Source organism: Osmia lignaria, chromosome 5, assembly GCF_051020975.1.
Source record: "Osmia lignaria lignaria isolate PbOS001 chromosome 5, iyOsmLign1, whole genome shotgun sequence".
NCBI classification, from domain to species: Eukaryota; Metazoa; Arthropoda; class Insecta; order Hymenoptera; family Megachilidae; genus Osmia; species Osmia lignaria.
In genome coordinates, this window is record NC_135036.1 from 7,607,825 (window position 1) to 7,628,190 (window position 20,366).

Genomic DNA, 20,366 nt, shown 5'->3' on the forward strand with positions numbered 1-20,366 from the left:
CGATTCTTTGAGAGAGTTCCTTTTTCCTGCCCCCGATGAACTAGAGAGTACACAGATCGTTCCCGGCTAAAAGAAAACCGACGATTTTTCTTTAGACACCAGCACAATGCGTGAGAAAAAAAATGAAAGAATATGAGATAGCCGTGATTAAACACGATTAAATTGCCCGTAGGATCGATAAAGATTGTCATTAGATTAAACGACAGACATTCGTAGGTAAAAAAAGTAAAAAGAAAAAAAATAATGAAAAACGAAACGAAGATGAAAAAATGACTATGGTAATGGAACGCGTTCAACATTCGTAGGTTTTCGATGTTAAACAATGACACGAGATATGGAAGATGAAAAGAAATATTAACGATAATTAAATACGTTTCCTCGAACTAAGCTATCGAAGACTAATAGTATTTTTCGAGTTTAGCGATTAACGAAAAAAAAAAAAAAAATAGCGGTACATTGTAGTACACGAATCTTATAGCTAAGTAGCGACGTGAAGGAAGAGAAAATACTTTTACCAGTCGATTTAAACAATTACGTATATTAGTGTATCCAAGTTTATATGTTTAGTGAAGCTTCTAGTAGTGTCGTAGAGCATGGCCGGCCGCCGTTTCTCCTTTACGTAGACGTGTAAGCGAAAACTAATTAGAAGAGACGTCTAAATCAGGCATGCACGCGAAACGCGCCCCGAGCGCCCGGCTCGCGAGCCTCGGGCACGCGTCTAACGCCGGGCATCCCCACTCTTCAGCCCACTGGTTCGAATCCGTGCCCGATTTATTAATCGCCGTGTATGCCTGATCTAAATAGTATAGTGCTTCTCCTTCGATGAATACACTTCACTCCATTTTCCCATCATCGTACAACGAAGCTGTCGGATATCATTTTCACTCTTTACGTAACTTTAATTTCTTGATGCTATGTACTTTCCTGACCCTATACCGCAGCTTCTCTTTCTTGTCCCCCTTAACGAAACCGATAATCAACTAGAGATTCGATCTCTGTATTGCAATTTGTTAAAGAAAGTTACGTCGTTTGTCTTGTAACAGATGCATTTTCAACGGCGTCCCTGCCTAAACCATTCCAGGTACATACATGTATTCGTTCAGTGAAAATCATGGTTCGAGTTAGTAGGCGAACGCAATAGAATCCTAATTCTCCTTGTATTCTCAGCTAGATGTAGTAACGAATAGAGAGATCGTTAAAAAATAAAAGGTAGTTATGATAAAAAAAAAAAAGAAATTTAACCGCAGAATCTTGAAATCGTATATTTAATCTAAACTGATCGTTCGTATAATGGTAGGCCCGTAATGATGAAAAATGAATTTTAAAAAAACGTGTAAATCAGCTTTTGACATTCGTTGCTTCGACGCTTCCTCAGCTTGAAACGTGAGAGCTTCAGCGCCTTTGCGAGAACGCTTGTTGCATTGTTCCCCTTGTAACCTCTTAACGTGTACGCACCCGATATATTAATTAAATACTAAATCGATGTTCTTCTTGCATGTACACGTAACGTACGCGTGTGTGAAGCTAGGCTACAGTTTATAGGATGTGGTTGTTGATATAAGTACACATTTATCGTCAGGTATTTACGCTTTTTAACACGATAGTCGTAGTAGGCAGCTTAGGAAGTTTTCATACCCTTCGGTGTCGAGACTCGCGTCGTTGCTGTTTTAAACGCGTTCGCATTCGATATTAGGAGCAGTAAATTTGAAAGAAAAAAAATATATATAGTAATCTCGAAATCCCTTCGATCTGATATTCACAGCTTTTCTGTTAATTATCACACTTTATGTATTTTTTAAATACTCTATTAGGGGGGCGACATGACCGGTTTAATAATTTCACCCTTGATTTTCTTAAAGTAATTATTTTGTTATCAAAGTGGCAGCTAATATCCTATTATTTCTAATATTAAAAACCTTAGTAATTAGTAGTTTTTCAGTAATTTAACAAATTAACTAAAATCCTTGAAAAGGGGTGTGAAAGGTCGAAGGGTTGCACTATAATGATAATCACCGATCGTACTATTCAAGAGCCAGTTAAACATTATTATACGGTAGACGAACGTTCTTTTGCCATAAACAACTTAGCGACGATACATTTTCCCAGTGACACAGTTCCAAACGGTATACAGTTTAGCTATTAAGGTGAGGTGTTGTTCTCTTGGGAACGCGGATATATACGCGTTGCTGGCGTTATCGAAGATAGGTTCCTAGCTGATCAAGTTCCTTGAACGAAATTCTACCGATAGAGTGTCGCCTACTTTGTAATCCGGATAGTCGGAAAATTGGAACGTCTTTAATTCGTCAACGATGCGTAGGGTGCTCGATTCAAAACGTTGAGATAATTGATTTTCCATGGTGTCGTTTGTGATATACAGACCGAGTCCCAAATTGAGGTTTCGAAACGTTTGAATGGTATTAGAAATTGTAATTTTTTAAGCGATCACCGTAGATTATTTTATCGGGCCAAATAACTTGAAACAAACTGTATTGTCTTTCCTTTCTTTATTTTGCATTTATACACATTTCTTTTATCTACATTGTAAACACTATAGGTAGATGGTTAAACGAAGAAAAATAGAGCTCGTATCGTTCGACGTTTTCTTCGACCACTTCTTGTGACTCGTCCTGTATAAAACGATGAACTTCAGTGTTATAGTCCTCATAGCTGGTCGTACACCTTTCAACGTGGCTTGATCTTCTCTGTCCTATCCCCCGGCCCTGTTATGTCCTTCAGACATCACACGATTGTCCTCCCCCTGCCCCCTTGACTACAAGTTTTCTAAAAAGAAGAGCAGAAATAATAATAAAAAAAAAAAAAAAAAAAAAAACACACATTGATCACGAACGGAACGACGACGAAACGAATGAAACAATTCGAAAGTCGAATCCCGTTCGATCTTAATGGACGATGCGAGAGCAAGGTAAAGCTAAATTAACGAATTCTTATTGCGTATTGTATACTTTTAAGATAATAAATTTATAAAGATATTTAACAGTTGGCAATCGAATGAAAAAGAAAAAAAAAATGAAAGAGAATCTTCTGTGGCAGCATAACAAATACGGGGAAATTAAAAGAAAAATGAAAAAGAACAAAAAAAATATGAAACGAAAAGAAAGAAATTACTAGTTCGACGATTTAAAGCTAACTGTACGTTGAGGACGTGGACCGAACGGTCTCCGTCTTTTCAACAGTGATGTAACTATTGTAACACGTAACCGTTTAAACGTTATATTTTTTCGGTGGTAGCCCGAGTATTCGTGCCGGACACGGTCCAAAACCTCGACGAACCACGCACTGGTGACAGTGGAAATGACAGAAAATAGAAATGAAAATTCTCTTCGATGATTAAATAATTTGACCGTGTTTCGGTGGTGCGAATGCGAGGGCTGCGCGTGCCACCGGCGATTTGTGATATATTTAGTAAAAACAAATTTAAAAAGGAAAAAAGATGGTTGTTGTTCAAACTAAACGCGAAGAGAAAGAGGAGAGAGAAACGCCTAGCAGTTTTACACGATTAACACACACCAAATGGATTTGGTAACGCGACTTGCCTGCTGCTGAGAGAAGCGAACACCATTGTTCCACGCTGAAGTATGAATCTTATAGGGCATTCCACGATAGAATACAGTGTTTGAGCGATCGTTCGTCACCTGTCATTTTTTCTTCTTTTAATACGTTTAATCCAGATGAAGCCTTAAGACATCAAATCAGGCGAACCTTAGTACGTTCAGACCCAGCGATGTCTTAAGACGTCAAGTTTAATTTGCAGAGTCAGGGCAAAAATATTGGCAGGTCAGCCATGATTTCTAACACTTTAATTTCTAATCTTGTTTTGTTTCTCGGATATTTTTAAATTAGGGTATTAGTTCTTGCTGTGGATGTCTGTTTAAATTCGAAGAGCAATATTTTCTTTAACAAATACAATCAGGATTAAAGGGTTAAATTTCAAGTGTCTTCTCTATTGGAAAATATTTTTAAATTAGAAAATAAATTTTCTAATGAATAGACACGAATCGGTCGCTCTTGTTTGCTTCACTTTTGATTCGCGAAATGAATTTTCTAATCACAGCGAGAACGGGAGAAAGAAAGGGAGCGCGACAGAGGGGGAGAGAATGTGTGTTTGTATCGTCTCGAGACACGTAATAATTTTATACAACTCGAAACACGGGGTATTCCCTTCGCTTCAATAATCACGTGAAAGTATTCTCTCAGCAGTGTCGAGCAGTCGCGGTTATAAACTAATTGTAAATTTTAGGTATTACCACGCGTATAATACAACAAACAGAGAGAGTGTGGGAGGGAGAGAGTGAGAGTGAGAGTAAAAATTGTGAGCGAAAGAGAGAGAGAGAAAGAAGCGAGGCGTATTATCACGAAGGAGAGGAAGAATAAGAAAAGTAACAAAACAAAAAAAAAGTAATATGATAATACACATAACGACATACTATATTGTAATATTATTTTTCGAACATAGCAATGTAATGTAGATATATATAAATATAAATATAAATATAAATAATTGATTAAGGTAGTCCAGAAGCGTTGGCGTGTCGAGTGGCGCGCGGTCTCAAGCACATATTTTTACCAAGCTTTTTCGAACAAATTACACACCCACCCCACAACCACGGATTCCTAAGCACGGAGAGCTCGAAGAAAGAGGGAAACGGTCAACGTGGCCGCGCGCCACTTCCGCTTCCGCCTCGATTCTTTTAGTACGCGACCGTCGATCGGTCGTCGAACGAAATCGCGCGGTTTCGAAGAAATAAAATGAAAGGTGAATTCGTCGTTGCGCGAACGCGTTCGACGATCGAGCTTCCGGTCGAGTTTCAATCGGTCGAGTCGAGAAACGGAACGGACCGGCTTGCCCGTTTCGTTTCTCGGCCTCGATTAGTCTGCGTATCCTAATTTTTCAATGTCCGTGAGAGGACAAAGGATTCGAACAGAAGCGTGTACAGCGGGGGTGGTTGGTTTACTGTAATACGAATAAAAGGAACGAGAGAAAAATTAAAGTCAGTTCCCGGATCCTGCATCCCTTCTCCCTTCGATCCTGATTTCGTTTTTCTGATCGTGTCACCTGGCTCTGTGTAAACGTGGTTAAGAGGGTGACAAGATCCACGAAAATATGCGCCCCTTTTTTCTTTTTATAATAATCCCTCGAACGAACGTGTTCTTTTGTAATACGCGACGTTACTATTGTTAAGTTTAGGTTTCAGAAAGAGACCTCTCGTCAGAGGTGAATTTTTCGAATTCCTTCTTCTTTAATTTTTAATATCTTTCTTTTGCTTCGATCTTTTTGTCCATTCAAACTATGGGTAAAGAATCAAGAACGAGAAGCTGGATATTGTTCCATTTCCTGCGAGGCGTAAGCTGCTCGTTTTCTAGATTTTCTTCATCTTTCTGTTTTTCGTTCAAAGGGGAATCGAAAAACAAGCGACGAGAAATGAATAGGAACGAGATAGATGATCTTGATGCGAGCAGCTTGTGCTTTGCTTCTAATAGGAAAGAGAAAATAAAACAGATAAACTGTATGGACTAGGGGAAAATTACCATTGTGATGTTTACTGATCAAATATGTCAAAAAACGAAAAGAAAAAAATGAAAAAAAAAAAGAAAAAAGATGGCCCACTGGTTGAGGCTTGACATTTCTGAATACACTATAAATAATAAATATTACGTAAAATTTAACTGCAGCTGTCTCTATATTTATTCAACATATTCTTCTTTTCAGGTGAAAATAATAAGTTTGGATTTTCTTTGCATTTTTGTCCATAATCTTATCTTCGCAAAGACGTCCTCCGTCTCACTTTTTAACTTGAGAAGTACTAGGGATAGAGATACGCTTTGTACATCGTTAGAAAGGTCTCGCTGAGACTAGCTTAAAACTGTTGCGTTTGTGTGGATAAGTGGTCGGAGTCAAAGTCTATGCACATTTTAGCTACGGGGTTTTTGACACCCCTGATAATGTAGGTGAGTACCTCACCCGTGCTTCGGGGTGCCTAACACCCCAAGATGATATTAAGGTCGGTGCACAGAGTCACCAGGGTCTCTGACACCCCAAGATAATTCAGGTCTGTGTGCAGAGAGCGCCTGCGATGCATCGGGGTACCTGACAGCCCGGATCGATACTCAGGAAAGCATATTCTCTTCTAGGTTTTCAAGTATATCTATATATAAATAAATAGAAATTAGTTTCTACTTATATTATGATATTTCCTTCTTTGAATGTTTTATACTTTCTAGGTCTGATCTTTCCACATCTGTCACAATTACTTGTTTGGTTTTTAGGTATTATATGTCCCTATTTCTGGTCAAATCCATCGCTATCCTGTTTGTTTATCTAGGCCTTACATTTCCGCTCGTATCTAGCGCTATCCTGAATTCCCTGTTTCACGATTTGTTCGTTTTTAGGTCTTATATTTCACTTTTCGTTATTATATTTCACTTGTCGGTATTACCGACTTTACCGACTGATGGTAACTTACCGACTGGTGATAACTTGCCGACTGGCAGTAACCTAGCAAAAATTTCGAAAAGACAGCGCCCCCTGGCGGCAAAAATTTGAACTAAAACTTCGATGTCGATTCAGCGCCATCTGGTTTTGGAAAAAGGAACTAAACCATGCTCAATTTTTGGCCCTCTGGCGGCAAAAATGTGAACTAAAATTTCGATGTCGAATCAGCGCCATCTGGTTTTGGAAAAAGGAACTAAATCATGCTGAATTTTTGGCCCTCTGGCGGCAAAAATGTGAACTAAAATTTCGATGTCGAATCAGCGCCATCTGGTTTTGGAAAAAGGAACTAAATCATGCTGAATTTTTGGCCCTCTGGCGGCAAAAATGTGAACTAAAATTTCGATGTCGAATCAGCGCCATCTGGTTTTGGAAAAAGGAACTAAATCATGATCAGTTTCTGGCCCTCTGGCGGCAAAAATGTGAACTAAAATTTCGATGTCGAATCAGCGCCATCTGGTTTTGGAAAAAGGAACTAAACCTTGCTCCATTTCTGGCCCTCTGGCGGCAAAAATGTGAACTAAAATTTCGAAGTCGAATCAGCGCCCTCTGGTGGCCAAAAAAGGAACTAACTTACCTTTACTTACCTTTACTTACCTTTACTCGAAGTAGTCTTTATAATATATTTATTATAAGGTATGCAGAGATGTAAGGAATGTAGGGATGTAAGGGATGAAGAGATGTAAGGAATGTAGGGATGAAAAGAATGTAGGGATGTAAGGGATGAAGAGATGTAAGGAATGTAGGGATGAAAAGAATGTAGGGATGTAAGGGATGCATAGATATAACGGAACTATAGCCCCAGTGCAGGCTACCGTGGTGGTTTTAGTGGGTAAGAATCCCACACTACCTCCGGCCCCTCTTCAGGCGGGTTGGAGGCGTCTTTCTGAAGATTTCCACCACGTAAAAAAAAAAAAAAAAAAAAAAAAAAATACAAAGTGATTGAGGGGTAGACTCCGCGACGCTCGTCGAATGAATGAAAAAAATAAGCAACTGCAAAGGAAGGCCTTGGTTCATAACAAGGAATAGGATAATAAATAACTGGGAGGGTGGTCCCTACGAAGCGTATAAAGGAAAATATAATAATAAATAATTGAGGTAATAGATGAATTAGATAAATTAGATAAATAATAAAATGATAATTAGAAATTGAGTAAATTAAGTAATAGTTGGTTTTTTTTAAATGATTTATTTACCAAAATATGTACAGAAGAAATATGGGCAGAAGAGGAATTAGTGAAACAGGCATGATGTTGCACCGACTGTGTTCCGTACATACAGGCATACTTAAGTGCGCCTGGGGCGTCTGGGACCCCGACATCATGACCCCTGGAGAATGGCTAGCATGTCCAGTCTTCTTGTAACTGTAGCCACTGTCACGATGCTGCCAGCGCATTGATAAGCCGCGACTGCGCGTTGTCGGGAAACATTCAGCGTCTGTAATACGTTTACGAAAAGTTTACTTTGAAGTTAGCCGCAAATTTCTATTTCTATGTCTACAATTCCCTTTCAAATTGCGATCTACTGTTTACGAAAATAACCCATTTTTGTATAAAATGAATAATTCTAGATTTCATTGCTACATTTTAAATTCTGTGAAATCAATACTCAAATAGTATTTTTTAATTAATTGTAGATAATTAAAATGTTTTTAGATCTCTACAGAACGCGTAGGACATTATAATTTTGCGTAACACATGAACCCTTAGACGGCGGACCATGGAGAGAGGGAGCCCCGATTTAAATTTAATTTTATATATCACATTATTTTCATTTTCTATAAAACTCTTTTATTTTAAAATTATTCAATTAACTTTAGATTGATGCATATCAATTTGGGTTTCGATTGACCTAGACTTCGCTGTTCAAAAGTTGTGCAGTGAAAGGAGGCTTATATAGTCAGACACGCTATGATTTTCATCTTTCACACTCCTACTTTTGTAAACGAGAACGTCTCGAGAAAAAAATCAATTGTACTGTTGGATAATAATAATAAAACGTAGAAATTTCAGAATTTTGAGTTTGATTCCCTTGAGTTTTAGAATGCTGAAAGGGGAAGTCTTCAATTTTGAAAGGACCAAGTCTACCCTGTGCCTATCATAACTATTCTAAAATTATATCAGAAAGATTGTTGCACTATCAGAAATGTTTGAGCTGGAGAAACGTATCGAACTAAACGTCGATAAATGGAGTTTCGAGGAGAGAGATTCAGCTTCGAATTGGAGCATGCGTTCTCGTGGCCGCGGAATACGCAGAGGAGATAGTGATATAGGTGAGTGTATGCAACTTCAGACAGTGCAGCAGACCTTCCATCGCGAAATCGTGAGCGTACGTAAGCATTGCACGTATGTACAGTGCTCGACCGATTGTCAAGAGACGATCAGTCTCTAAGTAATTCTGTTCGCAGCGAAAAATGTACCGGTGTTGGTCAGCGGCTACTCTGCGATTAACGAGAAACCAAGAACCTCGGTGAAGACGAGGGTCGCTCCGACTGCTGCAACCAACGTCGTGCTGTATAGCCGTGTAATTGTTACGACAACATACGTACGCGTTGGAGAGTTACATGGCGAGTTATTCGCGAGGACGTTCCTCTCGACAATCCGAGTGAGTGACACGCAATTATGTGCTTTGATCTGGAACTATTTAAACGCGTCGCTCGCTCCCTGTCTCCTCCTTGTCTCTCCCGAGACATTCGCTCCTTGAAATCGTAAGGTGGCAAATTAAGAACGGAAATTCTAAGATTAATCTGACGTATTGTTTGCGTCTGATCACACATGACTAGTTAATTTTTATAATTTTTGTTTAATGAAATGATTTAACAATGTCGATTACATAGAGATATATTGCCCTTAAACACTATTATCCAACCAATATTGATTGCTAAACCTGTTACACAAGAGATGGTTCTTTGGTATGATCCCCTTACACCACACGTGGTTTTCTGCGTTCAGCAAGAAAATCGTTAATTTTCCTTTATTCTCTGTAAGAGCATCTGTTTCTCAAATGATAATTCCATGAATGATAGAATCAAATTTTAATATTCAATATTAATATCAAATAGCAGTATTTAATAATTCAAATTATATAGATATCAACATTACTCTTTCTTATAATTAATTAATTTATGAATATTCCAATTAGTGATACGATGGACGATGATGTTGACGATAAGGATGACACAAAACGGTGAGCATTCGATTATCATAAAAACTTTGCATAGCATTGTGCTTATACCATTCGATTCTTTCCTGTTAGGAAATCACGTAATTTAAGTGAGAAAAAACGACGTGATCAATTCAACATGCTTGTTAATGAGCTTGGAAGCATGGTTAATCCGAATACACGGAAAATGGACAAATCTACCGTATTAAAGTCGACGATTTCGTTCCTGAAGAATCACAATGGTGAGTCATTTAATGATCTATCACTTATATCATAAAAATTATAATTAGAGACTAAGATCAATAAAATTTTTTTAATGGAATTATGTAATTTTGTATATATGAATCGAAGCATCTTTTCATTCGCTACAAAAAATTACTAATTGTAAAGATACGTGGGTCGAAAATTGATTAGTTCAATAGATATCTCAGGAAGAGACTTGGGCTTTCAGAATTTTCAAAATTTTCAAAATTCAATATTAGAATTTGAGACATTCTATATATTATGAATACTAAAAGAATAATAAAATATTAGCTTGACTTACAAATGTTGCAGCGATAGCTGTCAGATCGAGGGTGCACGAAATTCAAGAAGATTGGAAACCATCATTCCTTTCGAACGAAGAATTCACACATCTCATATTAGAGGTACGAGAGTCTCATTGTGCTTAATCGTCAAGTCTAAAACAATATCACTGCTGACTAGATGTTTCAGATCATTTTTCTTCCTCAGAATATTAAGAACGAGCGCATAGTATTTATTAGAATTTTTATTTATCAGATATGTGAATAATTGATCGAGTGTTTGCAAATTGATTAGTAGCATGATTGTCGATGTTCCGTCGAATGATGTTGTTACTGATAAAAACCCAAGCAACATTTCCTCAATATAGGCTCTGGACGGTTTTATAATGGTATTTTCTTCAAGCGGGCGCATTTATTACGTGTCCGAAAGTGTTACGTCTCTGCTTGGATATCTTCCAAACGAGTTAGAGAATACAACAATCTATGATATTACATATCAAGAGGACCAATCATCCTTATACAACGTATTATTGAATCCTGCCAATACGAGGGATCGACGAAATATTAAAAAAGGTGAATGATAAACCTTTTATAAATTGACAATGGAATATTAACTAAAGATTTAATAAATTTTAACGACGATTTAATGCACAGAGGATCAAATATTCTTCTCCTGTCACATAAAAAGGGGCGGTCTAAATGTCCAGGAGAACCCAGTATACGAGCTTGTACAATTTGTTGGATATTTTCGTACGTAATTAATTATATTCCCTTTTAACATTCCACATTGCATTAAGTAGTATAGATATATTATTTTTGTTCTAGGCTCCGACGTCGATACGGAGGTAGACAATTTATTACCGAACACGAAGTTCGGCAGTACCACTGGGATAGATACAAAGTAATTAAATTGCAAATTAAAACAAAAAAAGAATGCACAAGGTATTCCGATGATAATTCTACATGTAATAATTAATCGAAAGTGTGGAATAAAAGTTTGCTAGTCAAAAGTCACATTTGTACAAGTTCCATATTTTGCTCTAAAGTTTAATTGTGATATGTCTTGTCCACAATACCACGTTCATTAATTTGCAAATTGCTAAGAAAATGTTAATTATAAATATGAAATTTTATTCAACACTTTCCACTTGTTTGTTCATGTAGAATTATTATTTTTCCGGTTTACATAATTATTTGTAAGACATCCTGTAGGATGAATCGTCTAATTTGTGCGTTTAAAATATTTCGATAGAAATTTAATATAAAATAAATGATTCTGTATTAGCGGAAATATTTTAGATATACAATATAGGTGCACTTTGTAATAGACACGATCGCTATACAAAACTCTATTGCAGTGAATTCACTTGTGTTACCTTAGATTAGTTTTCGTGGGTACAGGACGTCTTCAAACGCCCCAATTGATCCGCGAATTATCCGTAATGGATAACACAAAGTCAGAATTCACGTCCCGGCACAGTCTCGAATGGAAATTCTTATTTCTTGATCATCGAGCACCTCCTATCATCGGCTACCTTCCCTTCGAAGTGTTGGGCACGTCTGGCTACGATTATTACCATGTGGATGATTTAGATAAAGTGGTCATGTGTCACGAATCATGTAAGTATGAAAATGTATTCAAAAACATGAAGCAGAGACGAGGAAGGATTCTTTTACAGTAATGCAAAAGGGTGAAGGAACGTCCTGCTACTACAGGTTTCTCACGAAAGGCCAACAATGGATATGGTTACAGACTAGATTTTACATCACGTATAATCAATGGAATTCTAAGCCAGAATTCATTGTCTGCACGCACTATGTCGTTAGCTATATCGACGTAATTAAAGAATTACGTAAAGAGACAGAGAATTTTAATAAGGAACAAAATCAGGATGTTTTAATACCAGTGAAACAACAGCAGGTATATCTATTTTGAGACACCCTATACATTTATAAGTTATTATTAAACTAAATTGCAACTTGTAGTGTAATTAAGTTCTAATTGCAACTCGCAAGCTAAGAAATTGTGTTAACCACCGAGTGACGGACCATGGAGAGAGTCCCAATTTTAATTTAATTTTGTTAAAGGCGAAATACATGTAGTCTTTTCTAAAAATTAATTAAAATGGAAATTCCTATTTATAGGTAACGACGTCCTGTCCAGTTTCGCCGACACAGTGGCCGAAATCGTCGAGGACGTCGAAATCGGTAGCATCGAACACCCGATCGCGACACGTGGAAAGTTCCGACTCTTCCTCGGTGTCAGCTTCTCTACGAAGTTCTCCGCATTCCCAAATCACACACATTTCAAGATCGAAAGGAACTTCGGCGAACAGTTCGATCACGTCGAAAACTCACCCCATACCCCCCATGGACAGTAGACCGCAGCAGCAGCAACAGCAGCCGCAACATCAGCAACAACCTTTGATAGATGTCGATCAGAATTGTATTAATTTCATTGAACAAACACCGTACGCGACTGTTAATCTGCAGCCTGTGGTCAGTACAGCTTTCGCAGCACCAGCTACGCCGATCGTCTCCACCCTTTCAACGCCTGAGGTAAAAATATAAACAAAATTCTGATCGTTCTAAATTTTCATCAGAATTAAATTATAGTACCGATGGATATGTTTAGATGTTACATCAACAGGGTATCGTGATGACACCGGCACAGAATCAAATTCAAGACGAGTTGCAGCGTAAACACGAGGAACTGCAACAATTGATAGTGCATCAACAAGAAGAGCTTAGAAGAGTGTCGGAACAATTATTCATCGCCAGATATGGAATTCTGTCGCCGTTACTTAATGTACGTATTTTAAATAGAGTGCCTAGTGCTACCCAAATGGACTTTCTGTTTATTTAAAATAATATTTTGATTGCAGGCGAGCATGCCTTACAATGCAACGAATGCATGCCAGCAAATGAACCGATGCAACACGAACAATTCAAACGTGCAATTACCCACGTCGAGCAGCGTGCAAGGTGTGAACGTTCTTCCTCTGCCGATCACGGTGCCAGTGCCAATAGTGCCTACCGAATTGTTCTCTCACCCCCTGACGGTGAGCCCTGTGCCAACAGTACCGGCCGCTGTCCAAGGAAACGTCGCCGCCATGATTCAACCCCTACAGCCGCAAGCCCAGCAACAACCCCAACAGCAAGCATCGACGCAACCTAACAACAATCCTCCGGATCTCGTGCCTTTTCAAATCTGTCCCCATCAAGCTGATATACTGTACAACGACATGGAAACGCCTGCGAATCAACAGCAAAGATCGTCGCAAAATTGAGAACCGGAAGCGAGAGATTAGAAAGAGGAAATTTGATTCGTGTGGGGCTGATGTACGTGAAACAGTTACAGGATGTTAACTGGCTGACCAATTTTGTAAAAAATAATAGTTTTAACTGTTGGAACTTCGAAGTTGAATTGAATTTTATAGTATTTAATGATGAAAGATTATATTAATTTTTTTTTGTAAATTGATCTTAATATTAATGTCTTTCGAGTTAGGATGTCGTGAATTTTCATCTGTTCATTTAATGATTCATGCATTATTTAAAATTTAAGTTTTTAATGTTATCACGAGTAGAGGAGCCTCCTTTCCCTATATCGCCAACTGTACACTATCGAGAATTCATATTTCAGTCTTCAGACAATATTCATAAAATATTCGACTTTATTTATTGTTGATAAAATCAAAAATAGGATTATGGAAAGGACGAATAACGTCACTGGTATGTGTATATGTATATACCCATGAAACTGTTGTCTAATATGAATTGAACAAAGTACAGGACGTAAAAGGAGGAATAGTATTTTTTAATTTATTTACAAGAGTACAAAAAACTGGAGAAAGCGAAAATTGTATGTTCCATATGTAGGTACATAGAGACAATAATCGATCATTTAAATTCAATGATGTTTATTATAGGAAACGAGTACGGAAACAGGGGATATTCGCAAATTTATAGATATATGTATACATATGTATATTAATATATTTTGTTGTAAATGTGTAGTGATAGATTTTTGAGCGTACCTATACCCGTGGATGTGAGACCGAAATTGGTATATTTTATAATTGTTATATTGATTATACATGTACATTCCAAGTGAAATCGTGTAAAAATTAATAAATTGTTATATATTAACAATAATAAGAATACATGATTAAAAGAAATTCAAGAAAATATTCATACGTGTTACAAATAAAGATTCCTAAACCCAACGAAATATTTTTGCAACTTTTTTAATAATGCTACTTTGATTGAAAATTATTATTTATTAAATTTTAAGTAATAACTTCATAAGATGCCAATAGGACGAAAGGAGAAAGAAGTGCGTTCAAGCCGGACTGAAAGCAGGATCCTTGATTGTCATATGGATTGAGCATGCGTGGAGTACAGGAGTCATATTGTTTGCGCATGCGTGGAGTACAGGAGTCATATTGGTTGCGCATGCGCGGAGTACAGGAATCATATTGGTTGCGCATGCGTAGAGTACGGGAGTCATATTGGTTGCGCATGCGCAGAGTTGAATAAAATCTGACAGACACTCAAAAGTCGTGACATAAGCGTGCTAAAACGAAACTTTTAAAAATATCGCTTTATTATTTTTAATTGAATACTAAAATATTGAAAAAATTAAAAATTAAATGTTTATTAAATTAGTATTAAAGAACTTATGTTTTCTCTGCTGGTAAAATATTGAATATTCATTTCTATTGCTTTAATTTTTTGAGAGCATCCATAAGAATTTGTACTTCTTGATTTACATTGTAAATGAGGTCCTCGATTTGGTGTTTGCTATCTATTATATTTATGCTCTGAGTGTACGGGTCGTATCTGACCCCGAATTTCCTTGGAATGGTCTCGGAAAATTTGCTGAAAGCAGAAAACTTGTTTCTTAGCAAATTGAACAATTTTATGAACTAGCTGATGCACTGATTTAAAGCCCCTTGTATACCGAATAAAAATAAAAATAATAACGTTTTAAATAAAAATGATATCAATCGGTTTGACGTAATTTCGAAAGTATATATATGCGTTCTTCGAACAAGATCTATGAAACTTTCATTTAGCAAAATGTAAAATAATAATTGCGTAACCGGTCGGAATAAAACATGATCTCTGGTACTGATTAATCGAATATCGCAAATAGTGTAATCTGAAAACATACAAATTCGACCAGTTTTACTCACATCATTTTCTGCTTCGCATCTTCGAAGTCTTCAGCAACGAAATACACAGGTTGATATTCAGTTATCGGATACTTTTGCAACGCAGTCTTAGCCGGTTCAAAAGGTCGCAGTTCTGGTTTACCGCTCAAACAATACTCCAGCTCGCCGAAAGACGAGAGTAATCCAGCGCCGTACGCTTTCAGCTCGCCGTTTTGCCGGCAAATACCGTATTCTACCGTGAACCAGAAACACTGGAAGAAAAATTATGCTGTCGAAATTTCCTATCAAAAGACTTCCATATATCAGAAAAAGAATATTTCCAAAAATAGCGATGGAAAATGAAATTAATATTAGACTGATAAATGCGCTAAAATCTATGGAAAATATATATATATGAATAAATTACCGTAGCAAGTTTCTCGACATACTCATCTGGTGCCCCAAGGGATGCCAGACCTACGACTTGACAGAACTGAGCGAACGAGGGATCGGCAAACAACGGGACATGACCAAGTATTTCGTGGCATACGTCAGGTTCAGGTGTGTACAGAGGTTTACTACTGTGTCTGATATACTGCGTGGAATGGAACACTCTGAAAGCCAAGCCAGCAAGGAAATCGCGCGAGGAAAGGAGACCAGCCACTGGACGAAGCGTAAAACCTGTAGAATCTGTAAAAAAAAATAAAATTATATTAAATACAATTGTAGTGAAATTTTATTCAATAATAATCCACCTCTTAAGAAATCAGATATATCCTCCAGTTGAGGGATGTTATCTTCCCTGTAGCCACAGTTTTCAATCAGCAAAGGAAACACGTGATTGTGCTCCTTGCAAGCATACTTTGGATAAAGCTTCGTCAGGTTCCGGAAAACCACCCCCCAAGTCTCGATCTCCTCTTTAGTGTACTCCACTCTGGGTATCGGTTGACCGCTGAAACAAAAAATCAGAAGTATTAGTAAACGGTTCCAGGACTTCGTTATTTAATTGAACGAGGAAACTCACTGTTTGTAATGGTAAGCTAGGTCAGCAAAGTACTTGCGCCTTTGTCGGTAAACGGGGTCCGTGAATCCCGGATGGTCGCTATCCAGTTCAGATCCATAAGAGAGGATTTGGTTGGCGAATTTGTCGAGGTCCCTGATCCTTCTCGGGAACCATGGCACGGTTCCCATATTATCTTTATGATTTCTAATCAGAGGATCGAGAATGAAATATTGGAATGTGTCATATCAGTTATTATTCTGATATTCACCTAGATATAATTGAGAAATAGCTGCACTGCTCGCGTAAATTTTCTATCATTGCTCCAAGATTTCCACCGGGCGCACATTCCACCACGAATTCGTACACGTTCGATCGACGAAGCGAGCTTCTCGATTCGATGTGCAATAAATTGACCTCGTGTTGCTGTAAACGAAATCGTTCGATCGAAATTGCAAACGCAAAATTATTTTTTGGAAGTTTCGTTTGGGTCGAGGATCGAATATCAATTTAATCTGTACAATTTTGATAAGGAAACTCACAGCAAATAGTTGAAGATATCTTCCTAATGCTCCAACGGAATCTTCTTCTTTGGGTGAAAAAATCAAACAAGTGCTTTTAGCGGAGTCTGTACCCTCCTTGATGTAGTTTCCTCCATGTACCAATTTGGGCTTTTCAAAATAATGACAGAAATATTTATTTTGATTAATTTGTCTCGATCTTTTTATTTTTAAATAATTAAAAGAAATTGAAATCGACGTTCTATCTATTAAAGTTAGTTTGTCTATAATGATATTTGAGATATAACACAGGAAGACGGTAGATAAATGAGAAAATCCAAGTGAGGGAAGGAGAAGAGAAAGTAGTGAAAAAAGTTACGTTATATAAACGTTTACATTCGATTATGCTCACATGATTTTTCTTCAATCTTAATAAATTCTGTTGAAATTACAATAAATTAATTAATCTCGTATTCAACCCTCAAATAGCACAGCCGGGTCAATTAGAAATCTTTAAAATCTAAAGAATTAAAATTTATTAGCAAAATCTACATATGCTAATTTGCGCAATTTGAAAAATTAAAAAATCTTTGAATCTGAAAATTAAAAAAGAAAGAATTCAAGAAACCTAAACTGCTTTGCTAAAATGAATACAATGAATAAAATCTTCCAAAATTCATAAAATTACAATTCTTAGCGAAAGAACATTCCGCAAGTAGGAATTGACATCTTTAAACGGCAAACAATCTCAAGGTAAACCAGAACGATTGAAAACATTTTAGCAAACGTATCAGTACTTTTACGTTCACGAGTACAAGGTGACAAATAATATATTCATAGGAAATACGAGTTTTCTATTTTTTTGAATTTGAAATATCCTTACGTCGTGCATCATGAGCGTAGCTTTGATACGATTCTCGTAGCCGATGTTCATATATACAAATGAAGATTATTTCACACCGTGAAGCTGATAGCCTGAGAGAGACTGTTACAGAAACTACACTTCATTAACCTGTCACGACGTCTACTTTTATAAGACACAAAACACCATCGCGATCCCCTCTTTTATACACTTGTTCACCACATTTTTCTATCTTTCAGTGAAACTGCAAAACGTTTATCGTTAATTCCGTTCAAGCGGAGCTATGCAACAAAAACTCTTCGCCTTCCGATCCCGAGTGTCCTTTTACAAAAATCACACGACAAAGGAAGGGGAGACGCTCACCGATCGTGTAATTTTCGACAGTTTTGCATCATTCTAATTATAATCAACAACGTTGAATACCAAGGTCGATTTCACCCACTGAAATCTGCCTATTTCTGATATAAATATAAATATGTTAAAAATGATTTTATGTAAATTTAGCTTCAACTTCGATAACCGTGAATATTCTATCATTTATTTCCATCCACTGTGTTAGGTATTAATTTCAATTTGGAAATTAATAATTTTTTAGAATTACAAGAATAGATTGAACTTCTATTCCACTTTCTTAGATCATATATTTCAAAGAATGAAATCAGGAAGTTTTACCTAAGAAATCTGGGTAATCACTGGGTAATTCCTGATTAATGTTAAATGCATATTTATTTTGCATAATAAACGTTTATAGATTATGAAACAGGTCATCAATTATGTAATTGAATCGACTGCAATTACGTTAAAAAAGTATGAAGACACTTGGGTCGAAAATTGATCAATTCAAAAGATATCTCGAGGAGAGACTTGGGCTTTCCAAATTTGAAAATTTTTTTTTTTGAATTTTGTACTTCGCTTGATGCCAAATTTTGCATCTTGCTATTCTTAATAAAAAAGTTCAAGGAGCTTGACTCGAAAATTGATTAGTTCAAAAGATATCCCTGGGAGAGACCACCAATCTATCCCTGTCTCTCCCTAAGGTATCTTTTGAACCAATCAATTTTCGACTAATGTGTCATAATACGATTTTATAGAGAATGAAAATACGCTTCGATTGACGTATAAAAAAGTACATAGTTCCATTAAAAAAAATGAAGTTGACCTTGAAATCTTTGAGGCACCTCCACTTCCGGTACTGGCACGTGTACGGGTATTGCGTCGTGCTCCAATTGGACGCCATTTAATATTTCCTAATAACAACTATTCTATCTTCCACCATTTTAGAGCTATAACTAGGCCCAATTACATGGGACATCCTTTATAGTACTATAAGGCTCATTAATGAATCATGCAATCTTGTCATCAAGTGTTATTACTCTATGTAACTTAAAAAGAATAAAAAATAAAAAATTGTTATATTTTATATGTAGTTCCTTTTTTATACCCTAGTCTCATTACCTTTATTTGAGCCTATAATCATGTACTATCAATAAATAACAGCTCAATAAAATTATGTAAATGTTAAGTTATGTAATGTTATTAATATTCATTCAACAAAATATGATAGATTGCTACTGTTGTATATAAAATAACGTACGAGTATAAGATACCATTATTTCTTATTACATAATTTTTATTACTTTTTCTTGTCACTTCATTATTGTAATTATTATTTTGACTAAGACCACGATAGCTGTCGAACAAGTTCCTCGTTTATTAATTCTTCGCAAACTGGTTTTGCTACTCCTGGATCATAAATTATATTAAACTGATGTTTGTATTCATTATTAACTTTGCAAATAATGCTGTAAAATTCCTGAACAACATTCGTGGAGATATATAACCAAAATTCGAATTTTTAATATCTCATAGCATTTAATTTCTTTCAAAATTTTATTTTTAATGACAGTCATTGATGTAACTAGACAGGTGCCAGTCCTACGCTCTCAAAAATCTGTCCCCTCCACACTTTACCAAAATTTGTCAAAATAAAAATAAGTAGCTGCACCGAAATGCAGCACTTCATATTTTTAAGAAAAACAATATTATCACTGATATGATAGCAATATCAATAACCCTATGACGTACTGAATTTATTAAAAACGTTCAGAACTACAATTTTCTTTTTTATTCATTCATAATGAAATCTGCCAACGTTGTAAACACTGATCGCTAAATTAAAGTAAATATTTTAATTGATTTTAACCGATCGACGTCGGACAGTGTTTTTAACTAATTTGGAACTGGACTAATGTTTATCTCTCTTACCTTATCAGGTGGTGAACTATACGATCCATTGTCTTTCGTATCTGTCTGGGCTGCTGGCGTGTTTTTCGCGTACATTTTGCAAAATATTTTAGTTAATACGAATGTGAAAGTGGTCAGGCAACAGTCTCACGATTTTCACAAGCTGAGCGCCTTTATAGGACTGGTTCTGATCGCATTGCGCTGATCAATTTTAATGAGATGCCGCCACAGGTTGATAGAAAATATTCACTGATCGTGTAGAAAATTAACATAGTATACGTTTTAAGAAATAGCATGAAATAGTGGAGGTAATAACATGGAACATCCATTTTGTTATTCCATCTAAGAAATCAACGATTTTGGTGTATCACGTATTAATTTCGATATATCTTCATTTTGTTAAAATT

The 20,366-nt window shown here is 36.5% G+C and overlaps 2 protein-coding genes across 4 annotated transcripts; one reads left to right on the top strand and one right to left on the bottom strand.

Moving 5' to 3' along the window:
• The first annotated feature begins 8,795 nt into the window (after positions 1-8,795).
• Positions 8,796-14,382, top strand: Clk (circadian locomoter output cycles kaput protein Clock). The gene is made up of 12 exons (XM_034325756.2): positions 8,796-9,112; positions 9,650-9,694; positions 9,764-9,912; positions 10,226-10,317; positions 10,563-10,767; positions 10,849-10,944; positions 11,020-11,095; positions 11,576-11,814; positions 11,874-12,115; positions 12,340-12,753; positions 12,830-13,003; positions 13,080-14,382. The coding sequence occupies exons 1-12, from the start codon at positions 9,072-9,074 to the stop codon at positions 13,482-13,484; spliced, it is 2,178 nt and encodes a 725-aa protein (XP_034181647.2). The 5' UTR covers positions 8,796-9,071; the 3' UTR covers positions 13,485-14,382.
• Positions 14,383-14,421: 39 nt separating this feature from the next.
• Hn (phenylalanine hydroxylase) lies at positions 14,422-20,302 on the bottom strand. 3 transcript variants are annotated; one of them, XM_034325767.2, is made up of 9 exons: positions 19,981-20,131; positions 18,875-19,458; positions 16,896-17,024; positions 16,625-16,779; positions 16,378-16,560; positions 16,109-16,305; positions 15,781-16,043; positions 15,396-15,625; positions 14,422-15,078 (listed from the first exon to the last, which is right to left on the bottom strand). In XM_034325767.2, exons 2-9 carry the CDS (start codon positions 18,950-18,952, stop codon positions 14,916-14,918), a joined length of 1,398 nt encoding a protein of 465 aa, XP_034181658.1. In that variant the 5' UTR covers positions 18,953-19,458; positions 19,981-20,131; the 3' UTR covers positions 14,422-14,915. The 3 variants fall into 3 exon arrangements, with proteins under 3 accessions (XP_034181658.1, XP_034181660.1, XP_034181659.1); XM_034325769.2 differs by lacking the exons at positions 18,875-19,458; positions 19,981-20,131 and adding an exon at positions 17,737-18,797 and having other exon boundaries at positions 14,424-15,078; XM_034325768.2 differs by lacking the exon at positions 18,875-19,458 and having other exon boundaries at positions 14,425-15,078; positions 19,981-20,302.
• Between the last annotated feature and the right edge of the window lie 64 nt (positions 20,303-20,366).